Source organism: Nyctibius grandis, chromosome 6 (genome assembly GCF_013368605.1).
Source record: "Nyctibius grandis isolate bNycGra1 chromosome 6, bNycGra1.pri, whole genome shotgun sequence".
In the NCBI taxonomy this organism is placed as follows: domain Eukaryota; kingdom Metazoa; phylum Chordata; class Aves; order Nyctibiiformes; family Nyctibiidae; genus Nyctibius; species Nyctibius grandis.
This window is the reverse complement of record NC_090663.1, coordinates 2,776,338-2,799,451: the sequence shown is the minus strand read 5'-3', so window position 1 is coordinate 2,799,451 and position 23,114 is coordinate 2,776,338. Positions and strand designations below refer to the sequence as shown.

General features: G+C 42.0%; 1 protein-coding gene across 1 annotated transcript in view; it reads right to left on the bottom strand.

Moving 5' to 3' along the window:
• SLC4A11 (solute carrier family 4 member 11) overlaps positions 1-23,114 on the bottom strand; it is a 92,892-nt gene that overhangs the window by 6,000 nt on the left and 63,778 nt on the right. Inside the window, exons 10-18 of the mRNA XM_068403116.1 lie at positions 19,486-19,611; positions 18,622-18,735; positions 17,594-17,726; positions 17,210-17,283; positions 12,250-12,499; positions 11,382-11,488; positions 10,043-10,211; positions 6,495-6,668; positions 1,584-1,779 (exon numbers count right to left, since the gene is read on the bottom strand). Coding sequence (XP_068259217.1) covers positions 1,584-1,779; positions 6,495-6,668; positions 10,043-10,211; positions 11,382-11,488; positions 12,250-12,499; positions 17,210-17,283; positions 17,594-17,726; positions 18,622-18,735; positions 19,486-19,611 — 1,343 coding nt within the window. The remainder of the gene's footprint in view (positions 1-1,583; positions 1,780-6,494; positions 6,669-10,042; positions 10,212-11,381; positions 11,489-12,249; positions 12,500-17,209; positions 17,284-17,593; positions 17,727-18,621; positions 18,736-19,485; positions 19,612-23,114) is intronic.

Genomic DNA, 23,114 nt, shown 5'->3' with positions numbered 1-23,114 from the left:
AGGCTGTATGCAGACTGCAGTGATTTTCTCAACTCACATAAACTATTCATTTTTGAGAAAGAGGAGGAAAAAAGTGACATTAATAGGCTAAATATTGCTCGTGGTTTCTTTTGACAGTTACTTGCTCATGTCTGAGCACAGGCTTTGACTCACTGTCTATACATCAATGAAGAGTATGAGTGACTGTCTGCTGGCACCAATACAGACTCAATGGGTTTCAGATTGTGCCATGACTCATTAAAAGGTTTCCAGAAGAGGGATATCTCCATATTTGAGCACACTTTTTAATTTTCCCAAACCGAAGCTTGGAAAATTCCACACATAATTTGTACTAAACCCAGAAGTAATATTCCACATACATCAGTAACTATTCAATCCTCATGCAAAAATTGACATGACAAATGTAATCTTTACCCAGATTTCAGAGGTTTAATCTCTGGGATGTAATATTAGAGATCAAGATAGATGAGCAGAGATGCAGAGCCAAATGTTGGGCTTATTAAGCCCTTGACCCTTGTTACATAAGAGAAGGTGAGCTGGAGAGTCATTATCACTCCCATGTACTGCCTACACTGCAAGCGAACACCTTCTTAGTACTTGTAATAGAGATGGCTTGAAAACAGATCTTCCAGATTTGTTTTCATCTCATATCAGAAGGGTGTCAATAATGCAAGTAATTTCATTTTGAGTTTAAAATCCTATCTCATGGTATTTCACACAAGTCAAAATGAAAGCATAAAACATAGCAAAAAAATTACCTGTTCTGAAGCTTTGTTGGGGAAATCAAAGATCACCATTTACTGACATAATGCATATGCTTTCTAATATTTTTAAATTATCTTTAAAATGCATTTACTCTGCAGCTGACACATCACAGTAGGTTTTTAAAGCTTACAAACACCCTACATTCAGTGAGCAACAGTTTGTGCAATCTTTTTTTTTTTAAAAAAGGCATTGTTTGAATATCTTTTTGGTTTGCACATCTTTTTGGTTTGCACTCTACACCGTTTAGGTAGTGTCTTCACTGGTAGCAGCTATCCTGGCTCCAGCCGTGCACTCATCTTTGCCTCTGGAGAACTGGTCTCCAGAGCAATTCTTAGACTGAAAAGAGAAGGATTATATCCGAGACATTGCTCTGAACAAGAGAGCTAAAACGCTTTTGTGGCAGGGAAATGCAGAGAGTAATTTATGCAGAATTTCAAAGACAGACGAGATACAGTGCAATTTTATGAACAATTCAGCTACCACCTTTTTTTAACCCAAGAAAACCCATGCCACTTGTTGTTTGACACCACATTATTCTCCCATTTGTTTGTCCACTTTAATGGAAAAGACTTGTCTCAGTGGCAGCCAGGCTAAACTGAAGACCATCAAGTTTCACTCCCTCTTTGCAGAGAAAGGTGAAAGGGATACGCAAAGTGCAGGTTGGAGCTGAAAATCAGCCTTGAGAACATGAGTTTTGGGGGTAACTGCATTCCCAACACCAGCAGCTTTCCACAATAGCTCTTGGCCCAGTTTGGTGCTAAGTTTGTAAATAGAATTTCTTTCTCTGTTCCACCAGGCTGGTGCCCCAGTCCGTGTACCTGTTCTTTGAGCAGGAGAGCCACCCTTTCAAAGAGCTGGTTCCCATCAATGGAGGTCAATGCGATGTAGAGGAAGAGGCCATAGAGGACTGGCTTTGGGATCCACTGGAGAGGGAAAGGGAGGAGCAGAAGCGAGAGGCCAACCAAGAAGTTTGCCACTAGACTTGTCAGCCGTGTCTCCTTCACACTCACAATCCTGAAAGCAAGAAAACAGGGATTAGGGGAGTCGGATAATATCCCAGTATCCGTGTAAGCTTATCGCTGGGGCTCACTCCTCTGCGTAGGTGCAGTACACGTGCCTCTTGGGAAAGGGAAACTCATCTCCACTGCACTGAGATCAGCACTTCTGGCCCCGTGCTGACACTGAGAAGGCAGAGCTCTGCTGGATCCAGGCCAGGCACTTAATCCATAGCTCAAACACAGCAGCTGGAAAAATGCCAAATTCCCCTTCTGAAAAGCTCCACAGATCCTATCCTGAACTAAATTGCCCTCTAAACTAATTTTGTTTAGCACACTGAAAAAACCAAAAACAAAACACCCAGGCAAGAATCCTCTTTCTGGGCAGTAATCCTTTCCTTGATTTACCCAGAGCATATGCAATTGGCTTTTATCCAAAAGAAAACTCATTGACTTGTACGGGAAGTAGAGTCTTGTGAAAGAAAAAAAAAAGAAAAAAAACAGAAAACAAACCCATTTGCAGTCTCTTGACTGCGAGTCAGCATTTTTGATGTATATGAGGACCTCCTTGTTTATATGGAAGGAAAAGCTGAGAGCACTACATGAGGAGGTAGAAATTTAGTTCTGTCGTGGATAATAGCAGTTGCACTGCAAATTGCCTATTACCATGCAAAACATGTAATTAATTAATGCAAATTTTCTAGAGCTGAGAGACCACAGTTTGTTTTTTTTGTTATGAAGGGAAAAAAAAAAGACTGACAGGAAAGCATACAGCAACTTTCAGAGCCTACTTGGGGGGTGAGAGGTTGCTTTTCTTTTCACTTCAATTAAACCTGTGAGCATCTCCTCCTAGTTTGAAAAAAATAAATTGCCAGAAACAATAGCAGGAAAAAAAATCCTCATCTTTCAAGACTACTTATAAATAGAGAAAAGAGGGATTCTTAATGTAATTTTTTTTGAGAAGATAAATCCACCAATTCAGTGGATAAGCTCGTGAGTAAATCCCCCTATTATCAGGAGAAATTCTTGTCCATAGGCTGTTTTGGTGTCATTCCCTGGATGTGATACCTCATATTTCAAATTAACCCTGCACACAAAATACTCTGAGGATTAAGACCAAGCCAGCCACGACATCTATCAAAACACGTTTCCCTCTTTTACATATGCACTGCTGGGACTTCATAATCCCTTCTGTCCTAAAGATTGCTTCCCAGTGAATTCTTTCGGTATTAAGTTTCTGAGAGTCTTGCTTATAAGTAAGGTCAGGTTGAACTTCAAATCTGTTTATACATTCAAGAGCATAATGAAGCTGTGGGGATGAAGGAGCTTTCCACACCTGTATTTAGAGAGAGAGGGCAAGGGTAACAGCCTAAGGCTTGCTCTCAGGATTTGGATAATATGGCAGAATTAACACAAGCGGTCGTGAGACTTAAGGAACAACAGATACCACAAACAGTACACACAGTCCTGAGGACAACACCTGAATTCCTTGGTGAATAACGGGGCAGGTCCTACATATTATCCAGGATTACCAAGAGAGGATGCACAGAAGAGATGCAGGAAGTGTTAACCTCTAAGTAACCTCCCCTCCACTGCTAGGTTTAAACAACAGAAACTGAAGCTTTCCTCCTTCCAAACAGATTTTGTTCAGATCCTCTTGTGAGTCTCCTATGTCAAGAGGTCCCTGCCAATACCTAGAGAAGCTGAGGAAGAGTAGAGCACTTCTCTCCGCTGTTATCTGCAGACTGCTCTTGCCAACTCTGGAAGAACTGGGACATCACCTAGGTGGATATAGTTTGGCACTCTCTTCATTGCCTCCAGGTCTGGTTCAGCACAGAACAAAAGTCTCAGAGATGACAGAGCCCAGCAGTTTAAAGTGCAATCACAAGTGCTAATTCTGAGTAATTTGATGGTCTGATAAGGAGTGGTCAGACTCCTTCAGAGCTACCAGAACCACTATAAGCCTTCTCAAGTGGCTCAGTAAAGCAGGAGTAAAAGGATGCACTAACTGATTTAGTCTCATCCAGCTACAGCAAGAGTCCCCCTGGCTTTGTCATTGGGCAAGCTACAGAGGAAGCATTTCTGCTATTTCAGGCAAAGATCTAACCCACTGCTGGGGACGCTCGTGACCTACAAGTGTCAGTCCCAGCATGCACAAGTCTGCTAGGTTCCTTGCAAGTGAAGTCGTGCGAACCAAAGAGCTCAGGATCAAGATTAGATACGAAGCCATCACATTTCAATCAGATGCAAGTCCGCAAAGTACAAGAACAGCCCAGAGCAGCAGTCCTTTCGTAATCGATTTTTGAAGTTCATGAAATTTTCTGCCTGTCATCTCTTGGGGATGCAGCAATCACAGCACTGGAGAGTCTTTCATCATATAGAAGATGCACTGCAACTACTACTGTCAGCTCCTGCTAATGCCACTTAAAGTAGCTTGGAATTTCTGATAAGAACATAGTTAAAATTGCTCATAATTGACCAAACTTAATATCTTTAAAGCTGAAGTTCCCAGTCTCAAATTGGTCTTTTGTCAGTTCTAGCACTTTTCTTATTTCCAGTGTAAGGACATCAAGAACAGTCAATAGAAGAAATCCAGTAATTTGCATGTGTTCAGAATGTGGTTTGGCCCTTGAGGAAACAGCTCCAGAAATCCTGTGCTGCAATGGAAATGAAGTGATTAATGGAGATTAAAAAACATAATCCAGGCTAATTTCCCCAGAATCCTTTAAATATGGCTAGCAGAGGATTAGCCATTCCCGACATCCTCCATATGAGTAATGCAAGCCTATTTGCAGATTGCTGCGTGAAACTCAAGTGGTTACTCTACAGGGGAGAAGAAAATGTTGCTTTTGTTGTGATAGATCTTTATTCTTGTTTATATCATTCTCCCAGAGAGCTTTGATTTGAGTGCAGGAAAGGAGCCTGCTAAGGGAGACAGCACTGAAAGAACTCCCGATTTTCTAATTGAGCTTCAGTACATTTCTTTCTCAGCAGAGCTGGCTAAGAGGGGAAAAAAAAAGATGAAAACATTGCTCAGAGCCTCCTGTTTATAGCTCAGTGCTTTGCAGAGAATAAAAAGCTTCAGTTTCAAAGGGAGTTGAAATAACTAGGAAATCCTCGTTCCCTTCTTCACTCCCAATATCTAGTTCACAGCACTCATTTACGTACCGATTTGCCTCCAGCAGAGGAAGAGCTGTGTGAGGAACACGCCTAGTGAGATTAGGCATCCCTCCGTCCTTTTAAGATAATCACTGGAGCCATATCTAGATTAGCATGGCCAAAGAGGGCTCTGCAATGCTCTTTTTGGGAAGGAGCATAGAACAAGGGCAGAAGTTAGTCCTTAATTTGGGCAGGGGACTTGACTTTATCAAGGATAAACCAGAATGCAGAATAAAGACAGAGGATGATAAAACAGGGAAAAAGCCACGAGGTACTAAAATTGGCAACAGAAGACACAGGAGAGAGGCTTGGTACTTGGGTTTCAGAGTGTAAATTCTGCATCTCAAAGAAATGGAGAGCAGAGACATCCCAGAGCAGATCAGGGACATCAGGAGCAAAAGCATGCACTAAAACCCTACAGAACTCCTATTACAAAGTTGCTTCTTTTTTTAAATAGGGTTTAGCATTTATTCAAGACAGATATAGTTGTGGGAACAACTAATACCAACACACACTAACGGGAATACAAGCCCAAGGGACTGATCTCCCAGGAAACATCTGTGAAAGCATTGCAGGGAACAGCAGGACTCAGTTTCCAGATGTGGAAGGTGAAATCTGTCCATCACCAACCCAAAAAAGCAGCCGTGCCAGGTTGGGCTGGGCCAGCTGGCACCAAGAACAGCGTGAAGGTGAGACTGAAGTTAAAAGACAGACCCACTCCATTCTCCAAAGTAAATGACCACTTAGCCTCACTTTTGATAAGTGGCAACTCTGAAAATGGAAACGAAGACAGGATAATTAAAACTAATGGCATGCGAGTGGAAATTACCACTTCTGAGGTAAAAGCACTCAACTGTAACATACTGAGGTTAAACAGACCAGATAATCTCTATTCTGGAGCAGGTTTCATGAGAAATTTTTTGGGTTTTTTTTAAAAAAACAGGTCTCTGATAAGAGTGTGTTGGACAACTCAGAACAACAAAAAAATCTGGTCTTAAATAGAAAGACGTGACCCAGGCACAGCTTCACAGTCGCTTCTGCTTAAAACAAGAGAATTTAATAAGCATCTCGCCTTCCCGAAACGTGATGGAAGATGCTATGAGATCTCTGAAATAACACTGCATTTTTCCTACCCTTTGTAATAACCACCAGACAGGTTTCAGGCAATAAATCAGATGGGATTTTTTCTGGTGAAGACATCTGGAAAGATCTCGCCAAAGCATCTCCTCAGCTTTCCACAAGGATAAACACAAAAAAAGGCCTTGGCCGACTCTTCTGGAGGACAATTTGCACTGGAGTAGGTGGAATCCCTGCAGACTGCAAGGATTATGCTCCCTGATCAGCGCATAAATTTGTGGCTGTCCTAAAACAAGCACTTTGGTGAAGGGGGATGAAGTGGGGTCACAGGCTATGCCATCTTAGGTGGCTTCATTTGGTGCATCTCCCATTCATATCTTGCAGATCTTCAAGAAGACAGCTAACTCCCCAGCCATGTAACCCACTGTGTACCCAAAGGATTAGGAAACCACAAAGGAAACCAAATTGATCCAAGACAGCTCCATGGTTTCTACTTACGTCTCATAGATGTGTCCATTTTCAACCCTCTCCTCCACGTAGGCCAGGGCGCGGACATGCATCGGGGAGTGAGGGAAGGCAGCATGGATCCACGGGAGGCCAAAGACTGATAGCCCCGTGTTAATCAGCGCAACGAGCAGGAGGTCCCAGTGGTAAGCTGTTCCCTTCACCAACCTGTAACGAGGTTTTTGTTGACAGCAGTTACACCCGGTGCAAACTGTAACAAGCTGCTCTTGCTGAACACCGAAGTGCACTTCCACGCACAGAGCGATTTCACACACCTCCTGCTTTGCAGCCTGTGTTACATTAACACAAAAGGTAATGAAACTTGATAGTTTGCTCCCAAAGCAGTCATCTCCTGCAAAGAACAACGCTGAGCAGAAAGGCAAAGCCACTAAAATAACAGCCCATGAAAATTTCATCAGTGTTTTGCCACTACATTTATTGCAGAGTCCACTCAAAATACACACGTATATCTGCTAGCAGAGTCCACGTGGGGAGTGGTTGGAAACCTGGGCACGGGTTGCCAAACTACTGACACTGAAGTTTCCCACCGGTCTTGTTTTTAACCCTGATCTCCCTCCTTCCCCACGAGAACACTTGCTCGGTATGCTGCAGTAATCCCCTAGTTATGTAATTGCTACTGCACGATAAGAAAATGGGACATGAATTCATTAAGCTTCAGCTCCTCCTTATCAGTCAACCAAGGAAATATGCTCCTAACTTTGGTGAATGCAGGGTAGCCTCCCCGTTTTGTTTGTTAGGGGAAGGGGAAACTGGCAGCCTTCACCAAGGAAGCTGACCACTTCACAAGGACTACACAGAGAGCAGTTGCTAACACTAAACTCTAGTTCAACCTTGCCATTTTTTGCAAGGTCTGCCCCTTTCCTGAATATACCCATCTGGTGCCAGCTGCTCAGATACTATGAGTGAAGTGTAGAAAAAGGCTGGGGAAGTGTTGCAAATAATCAACATTTGATCATATAGAAGAGTCGGGTTTGAAATAGGCACTGTGAGGTTTGAAATAACCAGAGAAACCTCACCAGGAAGTTACTGACTTTTTCTATATTGTGTTTAAAAAACTAAGGAGAACATCACGGACACCAGTTATGCTGCTTGGAAACTCCCTTTTACCCTTCCCATCTTGATTTGAATATCAGGGATAGTTTCCAATGAGTAGAGTAGAGATAACCAATGATTGTTTTAGAATAAGAATATTGATAAGGTTATAATTAACAGAACCAACCATTGTAAAGGTTAAATTTAAGAGCAAGCATACTACGAGTTTTTATGTAAAAGAACTTATGTAATAATGACTCGACAGAAAGTGTATGAAAACTGGTGGATTTTAATGTTTAGTTGGACACGTATGGTGGAGCTATCCCCCATGTCCCCAGCGCTGAAATAAAGAAGTGCCTGCTTATCCGCTTCGTGTGGATGAGTTTTCTTCCCAATTGTTAACAGAAGGATTCAGCTTTCAGACTTTGACACCTAACTTAAAGGTCTACAGCTGTGTTTCTGCCTGGGCATCAGAGCAGACAGCAGTTGTCACCCTGACAGAACACAAGGGATCAGCTGAATTGCTCTCCAAGCACCGTCAACTGGAAAGGGAGCACCATTTAGGTGTCTTAATGCCACCCAAGCAAGCTCCGTTCAATACCTAAGCAGAGACCTGGAGCCATCTCAGATGCTCTAGGACATGAGGTGCATGGAGCTAGTAGACATGACCCAGCATGTGAAGATCTATGCCTAATGTCTGTCTCAAAGAGCAGCAAATGCCATTGTTTGGGCAGCAGAAATCTTGGGTGGGGTTCAGTGTTGGAACAAAAAGACTCATCTAACTGGAAGTGCTCACCTCCATTAACTGAGGAGGCCATGGGGTGACTAGGTCAGGTAGATGTCTACATTGCAATGCCTCTGAAGTTGGAAGGTGCTGGCAGGAAGGGTGGTATTGTAAACACGTTTCCTGTGTTGGCTCACACTTTAAAAGCACATCCCCTGCTCATGTGCTGCTTTCTCAGAGCAAAGGCACCACCAGCACCCCAGGGTTATCATTTGATTGTCCTGTCTGCCCTTTTCAGAGGGCTTTCTATGTACAAAGGCCATACATCTAACAGCAGCATCACTTTAGTCCCCTTGGGACACTTTGGTCTCAGCAGGCTAGCAGCACTATGTGTGGTATACACCTGCTTTGACCAACGGATAGGCTCCACCAAGCTTTTCCAGATCAACACACATACAAAGCCTAGATGCCTTATCCTAGGTTATCTTCACACTGCCCAGCCAGCCCAGTATTCCTTGCACTGTCCCATAAGCTTGCTGTGATTATTCTTTACCAGACCACATCAGTTACTTTCAGGCAAGCATCATTTTTCCCGTTTTTTTCTACATGAGAAAGTAGAATGACAAGTTTGGCAAGACACCAAACAGCACGTTATCCATTTGGCTGGTATAGACAATATTTTAATTCTGTAATGGTACCAGAAACAGAAGGTGTCAACTCCTAGTTTTTCCAGTCTCTGAAAACCCATCCCCTGATACCAGATCAGCATAAACTCAGCCCTGTAACAAGGCATTACAAAAAACCACTATGAAGAACTCCAAAGAATATTTTACATTCCTTAAAGACACCCTAGTGGAAAACACCAAAAGTTTAGAAGAAACTCATATTAGGAAAGAGATGACCCACTTACATTATAGATTTATGCAACACTTCACTTAAAGAGATATAATAAACATAAGAGGAAAAATAAAGTGGTCAAAGAAAACCAAATTAGTGTAACTGAATTTGAGCTTGTGTGACACTCTCCGCTAATTCAGTGTCACTCCAGCTACAACATGGAGAATGCTAATGTGTGTTATGCAATGAGAGAATCCTCCCACGCATTATATTAGCAAAAAATATTTGAAACATTGCAGTTTCCCTGGAAAAGTCATACACATTCATTCTTGATACCATATCTGATTGCAGTTGGCACAAAAACAGAGGGAATATTTTAATAGTGCAACATGTCAGCTCAAGTTTGCACATAAATCAGACCTATCAGACAGTAGACATACTGGTTTTACTTCACGTCCACCTTTTCAATTGGAGACTAACAGCTCCAAACACTTTTCTGATGCTCAGCTGCAGCATATCATGCTATGACATTTATGCAGGTCATCAACTTTTCATTTTCAAAGTTCTCTGTACTGCAGGAGCAGTGCAAAGTCCCACATGGGTCAGATACTCCCTAAATATCTGGAGGTACATCCACAGACCTCAAACCATATAAAATATCTACGTAACATTCACACATGGGCAAAGGAGAAACAGGCTGAGGTGAGGAGCTCATTGATGCTTTGCAGTTTTGACTCATTGCTACAGTATCAGGTTTTGGGGATGGTGAGGAGTTAACCAGTAGTTACTTTTATCTGTGACAACAGAAGTTCTGAAGAATATGTCCTGAATATCTTTTCAGATGTTCAGACAAGCTTTGGACAAGTAGTACTGGGAATAGACTCAAGGACATCCCTCCACAGAGGAAGAGGAGTACTAAAAGTATTACCTGTTCTCCGGAGCATTTGTGAGTGATGCCACGATGTTCTGCTCTATGAAGAAAAGCATTGACAGGAGGAACCCCAGCCCCATGGCACTCATCACTGACCCGATGGAGAGGGACTGGACTGGGGCCAGCACGAACAAGCTCTCAGATGGGTTGTAGTTAAATTTGGACACTGGAAAGAGGAAGGGAATAATGTTAGGACGCACCTTCTTGTTCAACCATCCACAAGCACTCAAGTAATGTTTTACCCACACCACGAACTACGGGGAACCAATGCAGCAAACCAGGCATGATGCTCTGGCATGTGGGAGCCAGAAGGCCATAGAATATGGGCTCATTTGGCTGTCTTAGTTTATTTTCTTTTCCTCCATCCTCTTAGAACTCAGCTGCCATCCTGATTTGACAGATTTTACTGCTAGTTCTAGTGAGGTATTACATATATTTGAGCAAAACAAAAGAGAGAAACGTGTTTTCCACAGATGTGAGGCATTTTTAGATTAAAAAACCTTACTTCTAACTAGCAGTATATTCCTCTTGCTCAGCTAATCAACTGACAGAGGCAGTTTAAAACTTCCTCATATCCAACAAGCTGTGCAAAGGCATTTTAGTATAAAATGCCCCTACTTTCCTGCCATTGGAAGAAATCCATGACTAGGAATAAATCAACACATGGCCACACGTTATTTTACAATCCAACTGGATGGAATGGCCATCACAGAAAAAAAAGCCATTTCTTATTTGTTTCCATACATTTCCTCACATCACCCACTCACGTCACCACAGGACAATGCAATTCCTGTCCCCATTATCGCTTCCTGATATGGAAAAGCTGATCTATTTGGCCAATGAATGGTGTCTCATTTTTAGATTTCCTTGTGTAACTTAGAACTGCCCAGATGCTCTTCACCATTTCACCTAAATTAGGAAAACGTAAACTGGAGACAAAGAGGACAGGCTGCAATCATCAACTCTACGTCTGTATGACTGACAACAACCCTTCCTGCCTGCTAATTACTCTGCCCTTTGTTCTTTGCCAGAAGTTGTTGATCCTCTTTATTGTAAGAGATACGTACTTTAAATTACATTGAAATTATTCCACACTGAAATAATTTACCTAGAGAAAAAACTTCACTCAGCCTTGTTTGAGTAGGGTTTTGAATGAATTAAATCTAACATTGAGGAAATATAAGTTTTCGGGGTGATGGGAGGTAGACACAGTATTTGTGAAATTATATGGAAGAACTTTGCTATTTTTTAGCAAAACCTTCCTGGGATTTCATTTCTCTTTCATACACTCTAAATAGCTTCCCCCAGTATGCCAGAGAAACAAAAAATAACTTACTTTCAATTTCCTTGAAGATATAGGAACCCACAACAGAGAAAGTCAGAACTGAAATCGGTAAGGCACAGTCGGACAGAATTTCACGTACTCTTGCGTGTAAATATGGGCTGAAATTTAAAGACAAAAAACTTCCATCAACACCACACTGTAGGGACAATTGCTCAGTCCAGATAGCATCAATGCTTTAACAAGTGACAATTCAGTCCAATCTTGCAATTCTAAAGAGTTATTTGGAGTGAAGAATTAGTCTTTAATTCCGCCCTAAATCCTCTGGAATCTACAGCCTTTGAAGGTTGATGAATGCATAAGCAAAACCCATAAAGAAACCAGAAGCTAAGATGCAAGCTAGAAATAAAGTCCTCCAAGCACCAATTTATGTCTCGTTTCCACTTTAGCTTAATTGCTTACTCAAGCATTTCAAATGAAGAGTTTTAAGGGCACTGGAAGTAAAACCCAAATTAGAGCTGGGCATTTGACTCCCAAGAGCACACTGAAGGTACATTCCCAGTAGACCTTCTGGCACCATCAGGGATTTTTGCCCCCTCAAAATGGTTCAATGCCTATTTGGGGAGAGTTACAGGAGTTTTAACATGAAATACATGGTTCACCCAAAGCTTTCTAAAAAGTCACTTGCGACGCCAAACCAAACACGGAAGGGCATCATCCAGTGACCGAACATTTTGTTCTGCTGCTAACATTTTCCAGGTGGCCAGCCAAGTTCATCTCTGGCTTTGGCTTCCACCACCACTAATGGAAGAGTTCCACCTGAGTTTTCTGGGTTACAAAATTAAGATCTAAACCATTAGCGATTCCTCACAGGTAATACGAAATAATCAGTAGTCTGAGCTCTAAGACTGAGGTAACTCACCTTTTCTTAAACTGATAGAGCGTATGACCAAGCCAAAGGGTACCCAACATCAACATGAGACTAAGGACGGCAGTTTCACGTCCATAATGCACATCATGCGTGCCTGTTTGATTCTCTAGGGACATGGATCTGCTCACTGATGAATTCATCAAGAAGGTGGTATTGATGCCGAGGCTTGGAATAGCATCAGTTCGTGCTTTTTCCAAGTAACTGTCTCCTGTGCGCCCATGGTAGTAATATTTCTTAAAAACTGTACAAACAACCAACAGGCAAGCATTAGGATAGGTTTGTGACAATCAAAGCAAGTAAAATAAAGTGGCTCGTTCTTGCTTGATCATGCAGTATCAACATTACGCTTCACCAGGCTTATAGCTGTACCCCTCAAACCAGTGAAAAGAGATCAGGAGAGCTGCTTCTCTTATAAAGCCAGAACTTTGCAAATTTATTTTTCACTTATTTTAACAGGTAAAAGTTAAATTTATCTAAAGAAACATATCCGAACTGTAAGGACTTCCAGTGCTAATTGTTTACATGATTTTGTTCCTAGCACTGTAATCACTGCTCTTAAAATATATATATATATATATATATATATATATATATATATATATATATATAGACACCTACTTTCAGCAGTCTGGTAAACAAATTCCATCAGGATCTCTGAAAAAATTAAGAGCAGCCAGGCTGCTCAGATCCTTAAGTGGACTACAAAATGTACAGTAAATAGTTTTCCTCCAAGGCTGGTCCAGATTTTAAAGATAAATGTTGACGATATGCAAAACCTGGCAGAACATTTAAATTTACACTGCAAATTGAAATAGAGTTACAGAGCAACTGAAGTAAACCTGTGCAATTGAAACACCCAGTCATGCCTCTGGAACTGTCCATAAATGTTTTAGGTTAGCTCAGAGGCATTTATATAAGTAAACAACAATTGTAAATATACTCTTGCTCTTGAGCATTTAAACAGCTGTGTTCCCATTTCTATGGCATTGGCTGGCTCCAAGCATATAAATGTGGTTTTGGGATGATTTTGCCTCGTTTGGGAATAAGAGCCTGAGGTGCCACAAGGAGTGAGTAGAACCAGAAGAGGGGAGTTGGGCTTTGCAGCCTTGCTACTCCCATGTTATGTGATCAGATGACAGCAGGCAGCACCTGCTCTCCCCCATACTGATGGGAAGATACAGGAGGATAGAAACCACCACGTCAGAGCTTTGCAGTCCTTCTACCTTTCTTTGCTTTAGTCAAAATATCCCTTCAAACTTTGCATAGGGAAGCTCAAAAGTTTAGGGCAAGACCATCCTCTTTAGGCAAAAATACAACAATCTGAAGCTTAAGCTATAAAGCTCCCCCATGTTTCCTCCCACCTCAAAATAATAAATTTCTGAAAATCCCAAGCACCTGCAGCAGCTACAGGGAAAACAGGAAAAACAAACTGTAATTCTAAATATCTGAAAACAAGCAAAACAAACTTCAAACATTCCTGCAAAGCACAATTGATATTTGCAACCACCTTGAATTGGTCAAAGCACAGTTTGTGTTACTGATGGTTTGGAGCTCACCCCAATGTAAAATACCCCATGTTTAGCTATGCTGCCATTTTAACAGTGGCAATAACCCTTCCTGGACCACCTTTTAAAAGGAGTCTGGGCATTTGGCAAACGGACAGGGTCTATAGGGCATGAAGGTCACAAGAGAAAAGACCGGTTACTTCACATTCATACTTAGGTATAGAAATTTAAAGATCATAGAGGGTTTACAGTTCAAGATTCAACCTTTCAATTTGCTCTCAGCAGCAGCCAGAAACGAGATCATTGCACTTTCAAAGCACAAGAAAGCTTCCCCCAGTAAGGAGTAACCTCATTACAACCTCCGTTCGCACTGCGTGTTTCTGCATCGCGTGCTACGGAAGAGGCTCTGCTCTCATTTCCTCCCTCCATCCTCACAGCTGTGTCCAGCCCAGGCAGGACACCCACACCTGCTTTGCAAACAGGTAAACTGAGGCACAGAGCACTGCCATGACCTGCACACCAGCGCAGAACAGGTTGTCGGAGGATTTGCGGTTTCTGGGTCTGAACGTTAAAGGACACATTTGTCAAAAATTATTATGGCAGTATTTCCTGGGGATTAGCAGCTGGCCAGGGCTAAAAGCCTGTCCACCATCTCAGCTGACCCCAAGCGTTACTAAGTCCTAGAGACATGCACAAGTACTGAGCATATGATAAACCAACAGCACACACAACCTGGCAACCACGCAGAATGCATTCGCATGCCTCCATATTTAGATTTGGACTGGAATGCATAAGAAACAAGTTACTTTGGTTTAGGTCTTGTGAATTTTCTCAATTTCCCACACTGGGCTATATTGTGATAATACATTTAGGGCTGAGCACATCTTTGGTGTACTGCGTTCAACCTGACTACATCTATGTACACGACCTCTCGGGTCTGTGAGTCAATTTGCACCCACATCAAAACTAGGCAGGATTGCTCCACTCAATCCTGATTATAGGGGAAGAAATTTTGACTTTGCTCTTGTATTTTAGTTAAAGCAACAAGAACATGCCAAGCTGGCCAGTGGAAGCCTTCGTCCCACACCACAGACTTGCTATAAAGTATTTGATTCCTGCAGATTTATAGTTTGTTTTTATAACAGAGCTAAATGAATCTCGTTGCCCACATTCAGATAGAGCAAAGCAGGTGGTGCCCTTACTGAAAGAGAGCCATTCTCAAAGCCTAGTCTGCCCTCAAGTTCCCTCCAACAACATTAACTCGCTTTGTTTGCTCCAGCCGGTTCGCTGCCGTTTCCTGCAGAGGGCAGATGTCAAGATCAAACAAACACAGCTCCGGCGCCTGGGCCACACGGCAAAAACAAAGTGTCACCAGGAGAGCGCGAACGCACATGGCTTGATTCCTCTGTACAGTATCGCATCCCTCCCCCCTTCTTTCCTGCACATCTACAAGTACCTTGCAAAAAAAAAAAAATCAAGGCTATGAACAGACTAATGAAAACATCTGAGCAAGAGCAGCACAACCCATGGCACTCAGGAAGCCCAAAGTCGCTGTCGGCTGGCTAGCCATTACCAGGACACATTGAACAGCAGGGAGAAGGTACCAGCTTTCTCTTCCTGCTTAACTGCTCAGCTGAAGTTCTGAGTGGGAGGGCGAGATGGCAGCAGCAACCATCACCTCCTGCTACAAAACAGGAGTGGAAGAAGAGAGACGAGCATGTGGCCGTGAAATGCACTGGTGTCATGTGTTTAAATACGAGCACTGAGAGGGTTAAGGATAAAGTCTGTGCCTGCCAGTGTCGGTGTCCTGCATCTGGGAACATGGCTGGACCTGGCGTCCCATCTGTTGATACACTGAACGCTCCCAGATGCGGCTCAAGCCAACACGAGCTGGCAAACAAGTGGAGTGTTGGTTTGATTTTATTACCATTGTTCCTACAAACTCAGACCTTCCAAAGTACAAAGGAGAATTACACTAATTCACTAAATACACTAATTACCTTCCAGGATCCTCTCCTGTCCCCACTGAGGTACTACTTGTGTATTCCTGGAAGTCTGGCAGCCGAGATCAATGGATGCTTTCTGTACCTTTAACCTGCACCTCATTCCCCTGCTATGGGAAATCAGCTCTCTACTACAGAACCACTGTGAACATTTGCATTTGCTAATTTTTACAGAGAAGCTGAATATTCTGTTGAGGAACACCTTAGTGCCACAGGGAGACTCATGCCTCCAGAACGGGGCACTAACAGCACACATTAAGCAAAGCACACAGCTAGGCAGTGAGCAAGGAGAAAGCAAAGAACCCCAGAACAGCTTCTCCTTCACCAAGGGATATTGTTTAGTGATTGACTTGGTAGCGTTAGGTTAATGGTTGGACTTGATGATCTTAAAGGTCCTTTCCAACCAAAATGACTCTGTGATTCTGTCTAAGCAGGATATTTGAAAGATGCAGGTGTTCTGCAGAGAAAAAAAAAACCTGATTGCACAATCAAAGCATATGCCCAAGGAGCCAAATTAAGGATTCCCAATGAAGCGAGGAAGTATCTCAACTTCAAATTACTTTGCAGTGTCAAACCTGCTCCTTGAAGGTGTTTTCCTTGGATGCAAGATACCATGAGCCAAGCTTGAGAATCCTGAACACAAATGGACACGCTCAGCGTGCTTAGGTAATGTCCTGAAGGATTCCAAAGGATAGCCCAAACTTTGGGCTGTTGGACAATAGGTCATAAAAAACAGGGAATGCAGACTTGGCCAACTCCTCCCTGGGATGAACAGAAAGGTTGCCATTCAGATGGCATTTCTGCTAACATCTTTCACCTTCACAAATACCTTCTGCCAATTCTGATCAGGAGGAGGAGAGGTGCCAGAGAAATTTGTTAAACCCCAAGGCTGCTCATGGATACTCACCTAGAACTTAACCCAGAAACGAGGACCAAGGGGCTGGAAAGTGCAGAATAGCTTTAGGAACAAGCTGGAAGGCACTGCAGTCCTTATGTTGCCATTAAAGAAGGGTGCCGGAGCTCATGTAAGAATGGGCAATCTCAACCCATCTTTCAACTCCCCTCCATGTAGTTTTAATAATGTGGCAAGGAAAGAGGTCTAGATGCACTGCATTTAAATTGGACTTACTTTTTTTTTTTGCCAGGACCAAAGAGACTGGTAGCAGGGGAAGATTTTCACAGCAATGTTAATATGGTTTCTCCATTTATTAAGACAAGACACTAATTCTATCTCAGCTAACTGAAACTTAAGCTAATAGAAATTCTGCACATCCAGGTTAACTGCTGATCCAGGGCTGCTTCAATCTCACACACTCTTTTTTCCTGAAGACTGTGAATAAACATGGAACAAGCAAACATCATGCACATTTGCAGCTTTGTATTTCCCTTTGATGACGAAGCAAAGCAGAGATCTACACTGAAAAACATTGTTGCAAGACTTACCTTTAATAATGCCTTTGAAGGCATCAAGCACAAACGTGATGGATATAAAAAGTGCAATTATTTCTTCTGTCGACCTGTGGAAGAATCCCAGGAATTAATATAGCCATTAGCAGAGTCTGCATTCAACTCCATTCAAAGAAAAATCAGCATATTCATGTATTTACATGAAAAAAAACCCATTTTAGTTAAACTCCAACTCAAGAAACAAAACCCAGTGAATCTTTAAAAGCTTCTTTCAGGCTGGAACAATAAGCCGAAATGATACTAGCCTCATCTCACAAAATACATTTTGTGGCAAGTTTGTAATTAAGGAGCTTGTGGAATGTATAATTTTTCCATTTGCTGAATAATCTGATCAAAATATGACCTCTTGAAAATAGCTACCTTTTAAAGAGCTTCATCAGAAGACTGAAATTAAAGAGGGAGTACATCACAAGGAAAAAGCTGTTCCACAGTCCAATCCAGGCATAGAAAGCACTAAAATCCAAGTTGTAGTCATCACAGATTCCTCGGATGACTGCAAAAATGAAGCATTCATGTGTGAGATTAAACCCTTGTCATTACTGCCCTATGATTCTCATCTGCTTGATGGCAAAAAGAACCAATTTCAAGACTCCACTGCAACACACTCATGGCAGATACCATTAATTCCTGTTCTTACACTCCCGGATGAACACTGGATCAACCCAAACTCTTCTCCCCTTCCCCATCTCCTTCTTTCAGTGGAAATGGGGAGAAGCACTTGGAAGAACATTCTCCCACACTGTTCAGAGCATCTTTCCTAGGGATCAAGGCCACAAAATCAGCCTTTGGAATTTGCTCACTGACATTTTGGGATGCTGTTGAGCAAGGGATCTCAGATGCTTTTGCACTGTGTTTATACTCAGTCACTGCATTGTGGACAAAACTTCATGTCTTAAATCTTTCAAACTAGTCATAGCCCATCTGATTGTTCCTATAGATAGTGAGCTTGCTCCTTTACCCCTCTAGCTCAGTAATATCAACTTGCAGCTGTAACTAGAGAGCTATTGATGACACCTTAACAGACCAATAAAAAATAAAAAAACCCAACCAACACAAAACTTTGTCTCAGGCTTTTATCCTCAAGTTGGTTTAATGCAGCCACAAGAGAAAACCATCAGATGAAAAAGAATTCCTCCTTGAAGCAGAAGAAATGCTTATTCTCACAAAATGTTTTTTCTATGCAAGACGATTCCTTTAGAAACCAACTTTAACTAAACCTGAATCAAAGTCCTCCCCTCTCCCTCAGCAGCAGAAGCAGCCGTTTAATATTGATTTATTAAACAAATGCAACTAAAGGTCTAACAGGATTGCAAGGTTCTCATACAAAGTCCCACTCCACTGCTTGCAATCACATTGGTCCCTCGATATACATATTTAAATAGACTTACCATTAATGTAGAGTGCTAAAGGAGCCGTAGTTAGGAGTACAACTAGAGGTTGCCCCGAAAAGAGCGCATAAAGCAGCCCTCCGATACACTGGCCGACGATTGTCTTCTGCACATCTACGAGCCATGAGGAAGGATGGAAACAAACAAGGTTTTTAATGAACACCTCTCTGATCAAGGAGCATTTGCAGGGCATAGAAGCCAACCACTAACGAGCAAGAGCAATGTTTAGAGGTTATAGAGGTGAGACATCGTGAAAGCAAGAAGTAACCCTTTGCCAGCAAACTTGTACCAATAATTTAGGATGCCATCAGGTTTCCAGATGTTGAACTACAAAAGTTGGGTGAGTTTTGTTGGGTTTTGTTTGGGTTTGTGTCTTTTTTTTTTTAATTTTATTTTAAACAGCTATAAAAACATAACCAGTGTTTGTGGAGGCCTTCAGGACAAGATTTCAACTAAGACTCCTAGGAACTGCAATAGCAGTATGAACTGCTGCAGGGCCACAACTGGGATAGAGCAAAGCATCATCCGCTATACCAGTGGTTTGGATACTGGCAATCAAATTCAGATCAAAAGCACACGAGTTTGTACTAGGAAAAGTGTGCAGATAACTACACAAGGTTATAAAGTGAGCACCATTTAAAATACAGTAGCATATACCTGTATTTGTCTAAGTCAGATGATACTATCCAAAGTAGTGTTCAATTTTTCTAGTCTTCTGAGAAAGAGTCATGAATGTAACAATTAGAAAAGCCTTCAGTGGTGTTCTATTCATCAAATAAAAACTATCAAAGTTTCCTGTGACCAGAGCTACTCAGCTTGAATACACAGAATCCTATAACAGATGCACAAAACCAGTAAACTTACCAATAGCTCCTCGGGTATTCTCATCATTGAGTGACCCAAATGCAATGGAAGGCAGGAGGCAGGCAAAATACAGAAAGATCATCGTTGTGATGTATTTTCCTATAGCTTTGTTGTTTCCAATAACACCTAGTAGAAACCATAACAAAAGTCATGTTAGTACTGCCCACTTGTAAAGCATTGAAACCCTACTTGCATCAGCAGAAATTCAGTCCACGCTTTAGTCGTAAATGTATAGGTAGGTCTTTAACATTTGCTTTTGCACAACCATGCTCTTTTATTCATCTAGAACCAGAAGCAGGAGCACCAACATGCCACCAGACTGTTTCAACAGACTTTTCTGGCATCATCAAAACAGGAAACACTGGAAGCCTTTTGTTCAGCTTTGCCAGCCCCAAAAGCTTGGAAGAGGATCAAAGCAGAAACCATAAGTTTTGGGTTTATAAGCCCCCCCATCCCCTGGCCTTTTTAATATCAACTTTATAGGTATTCTGGGCTATGCCCCTAATGAGCTTCACAGTGATCACTCATCTTCGCAACTCATGATACCTTGGGGCAGGAAAACATGAAGCGTTTCATTTTCCCTAGGCGGAAATCTGAGGTTATAGACTTGAATCAATAATATGCTATGCTGAGCCAATTAGTGCTAGCAGACTTACAAAAACAAATAGCACAAGAGGTCAGGAATGCGTACATTAAGAGTTTTGCTTTAAAAAAAAGCCCTTCTGAAAGAATGGCTTCTTTCTTTTCCATCCACTCACCACCTCTCACCTCCATTGGAAAAAACACACCAGGCCAAAACAAAAGCAGCCAGAAAGAGAATTAAAGTGTCATAATATGAATTCAAAGGCCTCTGAAGTAGCTTTCCCTTCCCTTTCCTGTTTTCAGGCTGATGTCCATCCCCACTGAGCTCATATCACACAAGAGAAAGGATGAGAGATGACAACAGCTGGTATTGCTCGAGGAGAACATAAGTCTTTCCACAGAACAGCCTTTTCATAGGATACACCAAAGAAAACCTTGAAACAGCCTTCAACCTGCCTGTGTCACCATCCTTGATGATGCCACTGCTGCGAGACACTTGGACAGGCTTGGAGTTGCCCAGTTGCCTTTTCTGGAAGCCTCCTGAGCGGTGAACTCCCACACAGGCATCTGCCTCTAAGCTCTCAAATGCCTACCTAAGCTTTTGCTAGCATCAGTCTCTTGAAGAGGGAGCTACAAGCCAAGGAGTTGAATCAGAGAAGGGAGGCCTTTGCATTAGAGGTTGTTGTGCAAAACTGAGAAAATCTGGACGCTGCCACAACAGACTAACTGTATCACTAGAATGAAAAAAAAATCTCTCAGTGACTTTGGGATCTTATCTAACATCTGTTTTCTGCACCATTTACAGTGCAGAGATAAGGACAGAAGGAGGATGCAAAAACCAAAAATCAGAGATGTGTAATGAACAGGCAGCCACATGAATAAAGGACACCTTGTGATGGTTCCTGTTTGCAGACATGAGAGGAATAGACATAAATAAGACTTCTGGATGCTCAGCATCCTCAAAAAAAGGGCTGGGGCTGAAACTTGACAAGAGACATCTCAAGCATGCAAATATGAACCTGACCTTCCAGGAGTCATAGGACCAGCTGTTTCAAGGCAGATTCCTTTCAATTTATTGTGAAGATTCACAAACCACAGACCACATTCCTGACCACTCTCAGCAACCAAAGGGCCTGAAATTTACTTCTTGCAGATGAAGCTCTCTCATGTGATCGAGTCCAAGAGCTGTAGGCTCCTACCTCACACTCCCAAGTGCCCGAGACCTTTAGAGAAAAGGAAAGACTTGGCAGGGCAAACAGTGGACCGAGTGGTAGTTTTGTAAGTAGAGATGGTCACATCCTTGCTCAGAGGACTCTCTACCGCTCCAGAATACTGCTTTTTGGACAAAGGAGTCTTTCCAACATGAAAGGTCAGAGCCAAGAATGCCTGAAAGCTTTGAAATCATTCATAAAGAGACAGTCAACGAGGACAAGAGAACCAACTAATATTACAAAAAAAGCCCATCTGCTGAGCAAAGAAAGCTACATAAGTGATGAGGTGCTTTATAAAAATCTTTCAGAAGGATAAATTGCAGTACGAGAGGGGAAAAGGAAGGAAGAAGCCTTGAAAAGCATGACAAAAGCTGATGCATGGCTTAGTTTCAGCTTCAATCCTTGCAAAGCAAGCAGTCAGAGTCCTTGCAGCTCATGGAGGTCCTTGTGCCACCTCATGGCTGGGTCCAAGACCTCTTTAGCCCATAATCAGCCACAGGAGATCCAAGGAGCAAAGAATCCCTACTGGTGGGCAACAAAATTCACTTTATAATGGAGACAGTAACTACATCAGATTAAACATAAAACATACCCTTTCACAGACATGATTAATCACTCTTTAATTGCAGTTAAAACCATGAGCAAATACTGCCTCCCTGTACAGATTCACCCGAGACAAGCACTAAAATCCAGTGTTAACCACAATTTACCTTTTGCCTTTTAAAATTTAACATCTGGCTAAACATTTTCAGGGTCTATTTGCAACCCAGGGACTGACATTACTTCATTTAAAAGAAGGTGGGCTGTATTATGATGGCATTTAATACGCATCAGGCTCATAAAATGCGTCACTCCAACTGCACAGTGTAAAGTTGTAGCAGAAAATCAACTCTCAGTCCAGCTGTGAATTTTGAGTAGCTGACTATTACAGAAGCAATTGCTTGAAATTAAGGTACATCTACACATTGCCATAAGAAGCAATTATGTTCATCAACATGACAGTTCTATTTTACTTGCTTGAATTTCTGAAATGTCGTAGTTTTTAAAGACAAGGTTAGAGTTTCAGAGAAAACCAGAGCATTGCTGGCCTCACTTTGCTTGGTATTCTGCATCAGTAAGTTAATGACCAAGAGACTGAGACTGGAGCTCCTTAAGTCTACTAATTGAACATTTACTGAATCAAAATTGAGACAGATGGACGTTCTATGAAATGACTGATATTAATGTTCCTTCCCAATTCTCTGAAATAGTCAAAGCAAAATAGGTTTAATTACACTGATCTGCAGCATGGATGTGTCTATTAAAGCCCTGATTTAAAAAAAAAAAAGAATAATCACACCTTTCAACGGTAAAAACACACAGTAAGGATATCTGCATAGGTTTTGAGCCATAAAAACTCAAAGCATTACAAAATTCTGCTAATGCCCTCAAGCTGGGCTTTCACTTATGTTAATAGCTGCTGGACTCCATCCAATTTTCTGAAGATGAACAGAAGATGGATATTTCCTAAAGTCCTGTGAAGAGTAAATCACAGTACAAGTGAGACTAAGAACTTAGCTGGAAAGGGAAATCCACTCAGTGATTTTGGAGCAGAGAAGCCAAGCATATGCTCAGACCAGAGACATATGAAGAAACAAAACAAGGGCTCAGAGTTTTCACTTCTGTTTCTTCCAGCCCATTTCGCATGAAGTGTGAGTCTCTTGGAAGGAAACATACACAGACAAAACAAGATGCTTTTATGCATCTTTAATGCATTCCCATCCACCACTGACACAGAGAGATTTCAAAAGCATCATAGCTGCAAACCCAGGTCATGATGCCCCAAAGCATTTAACA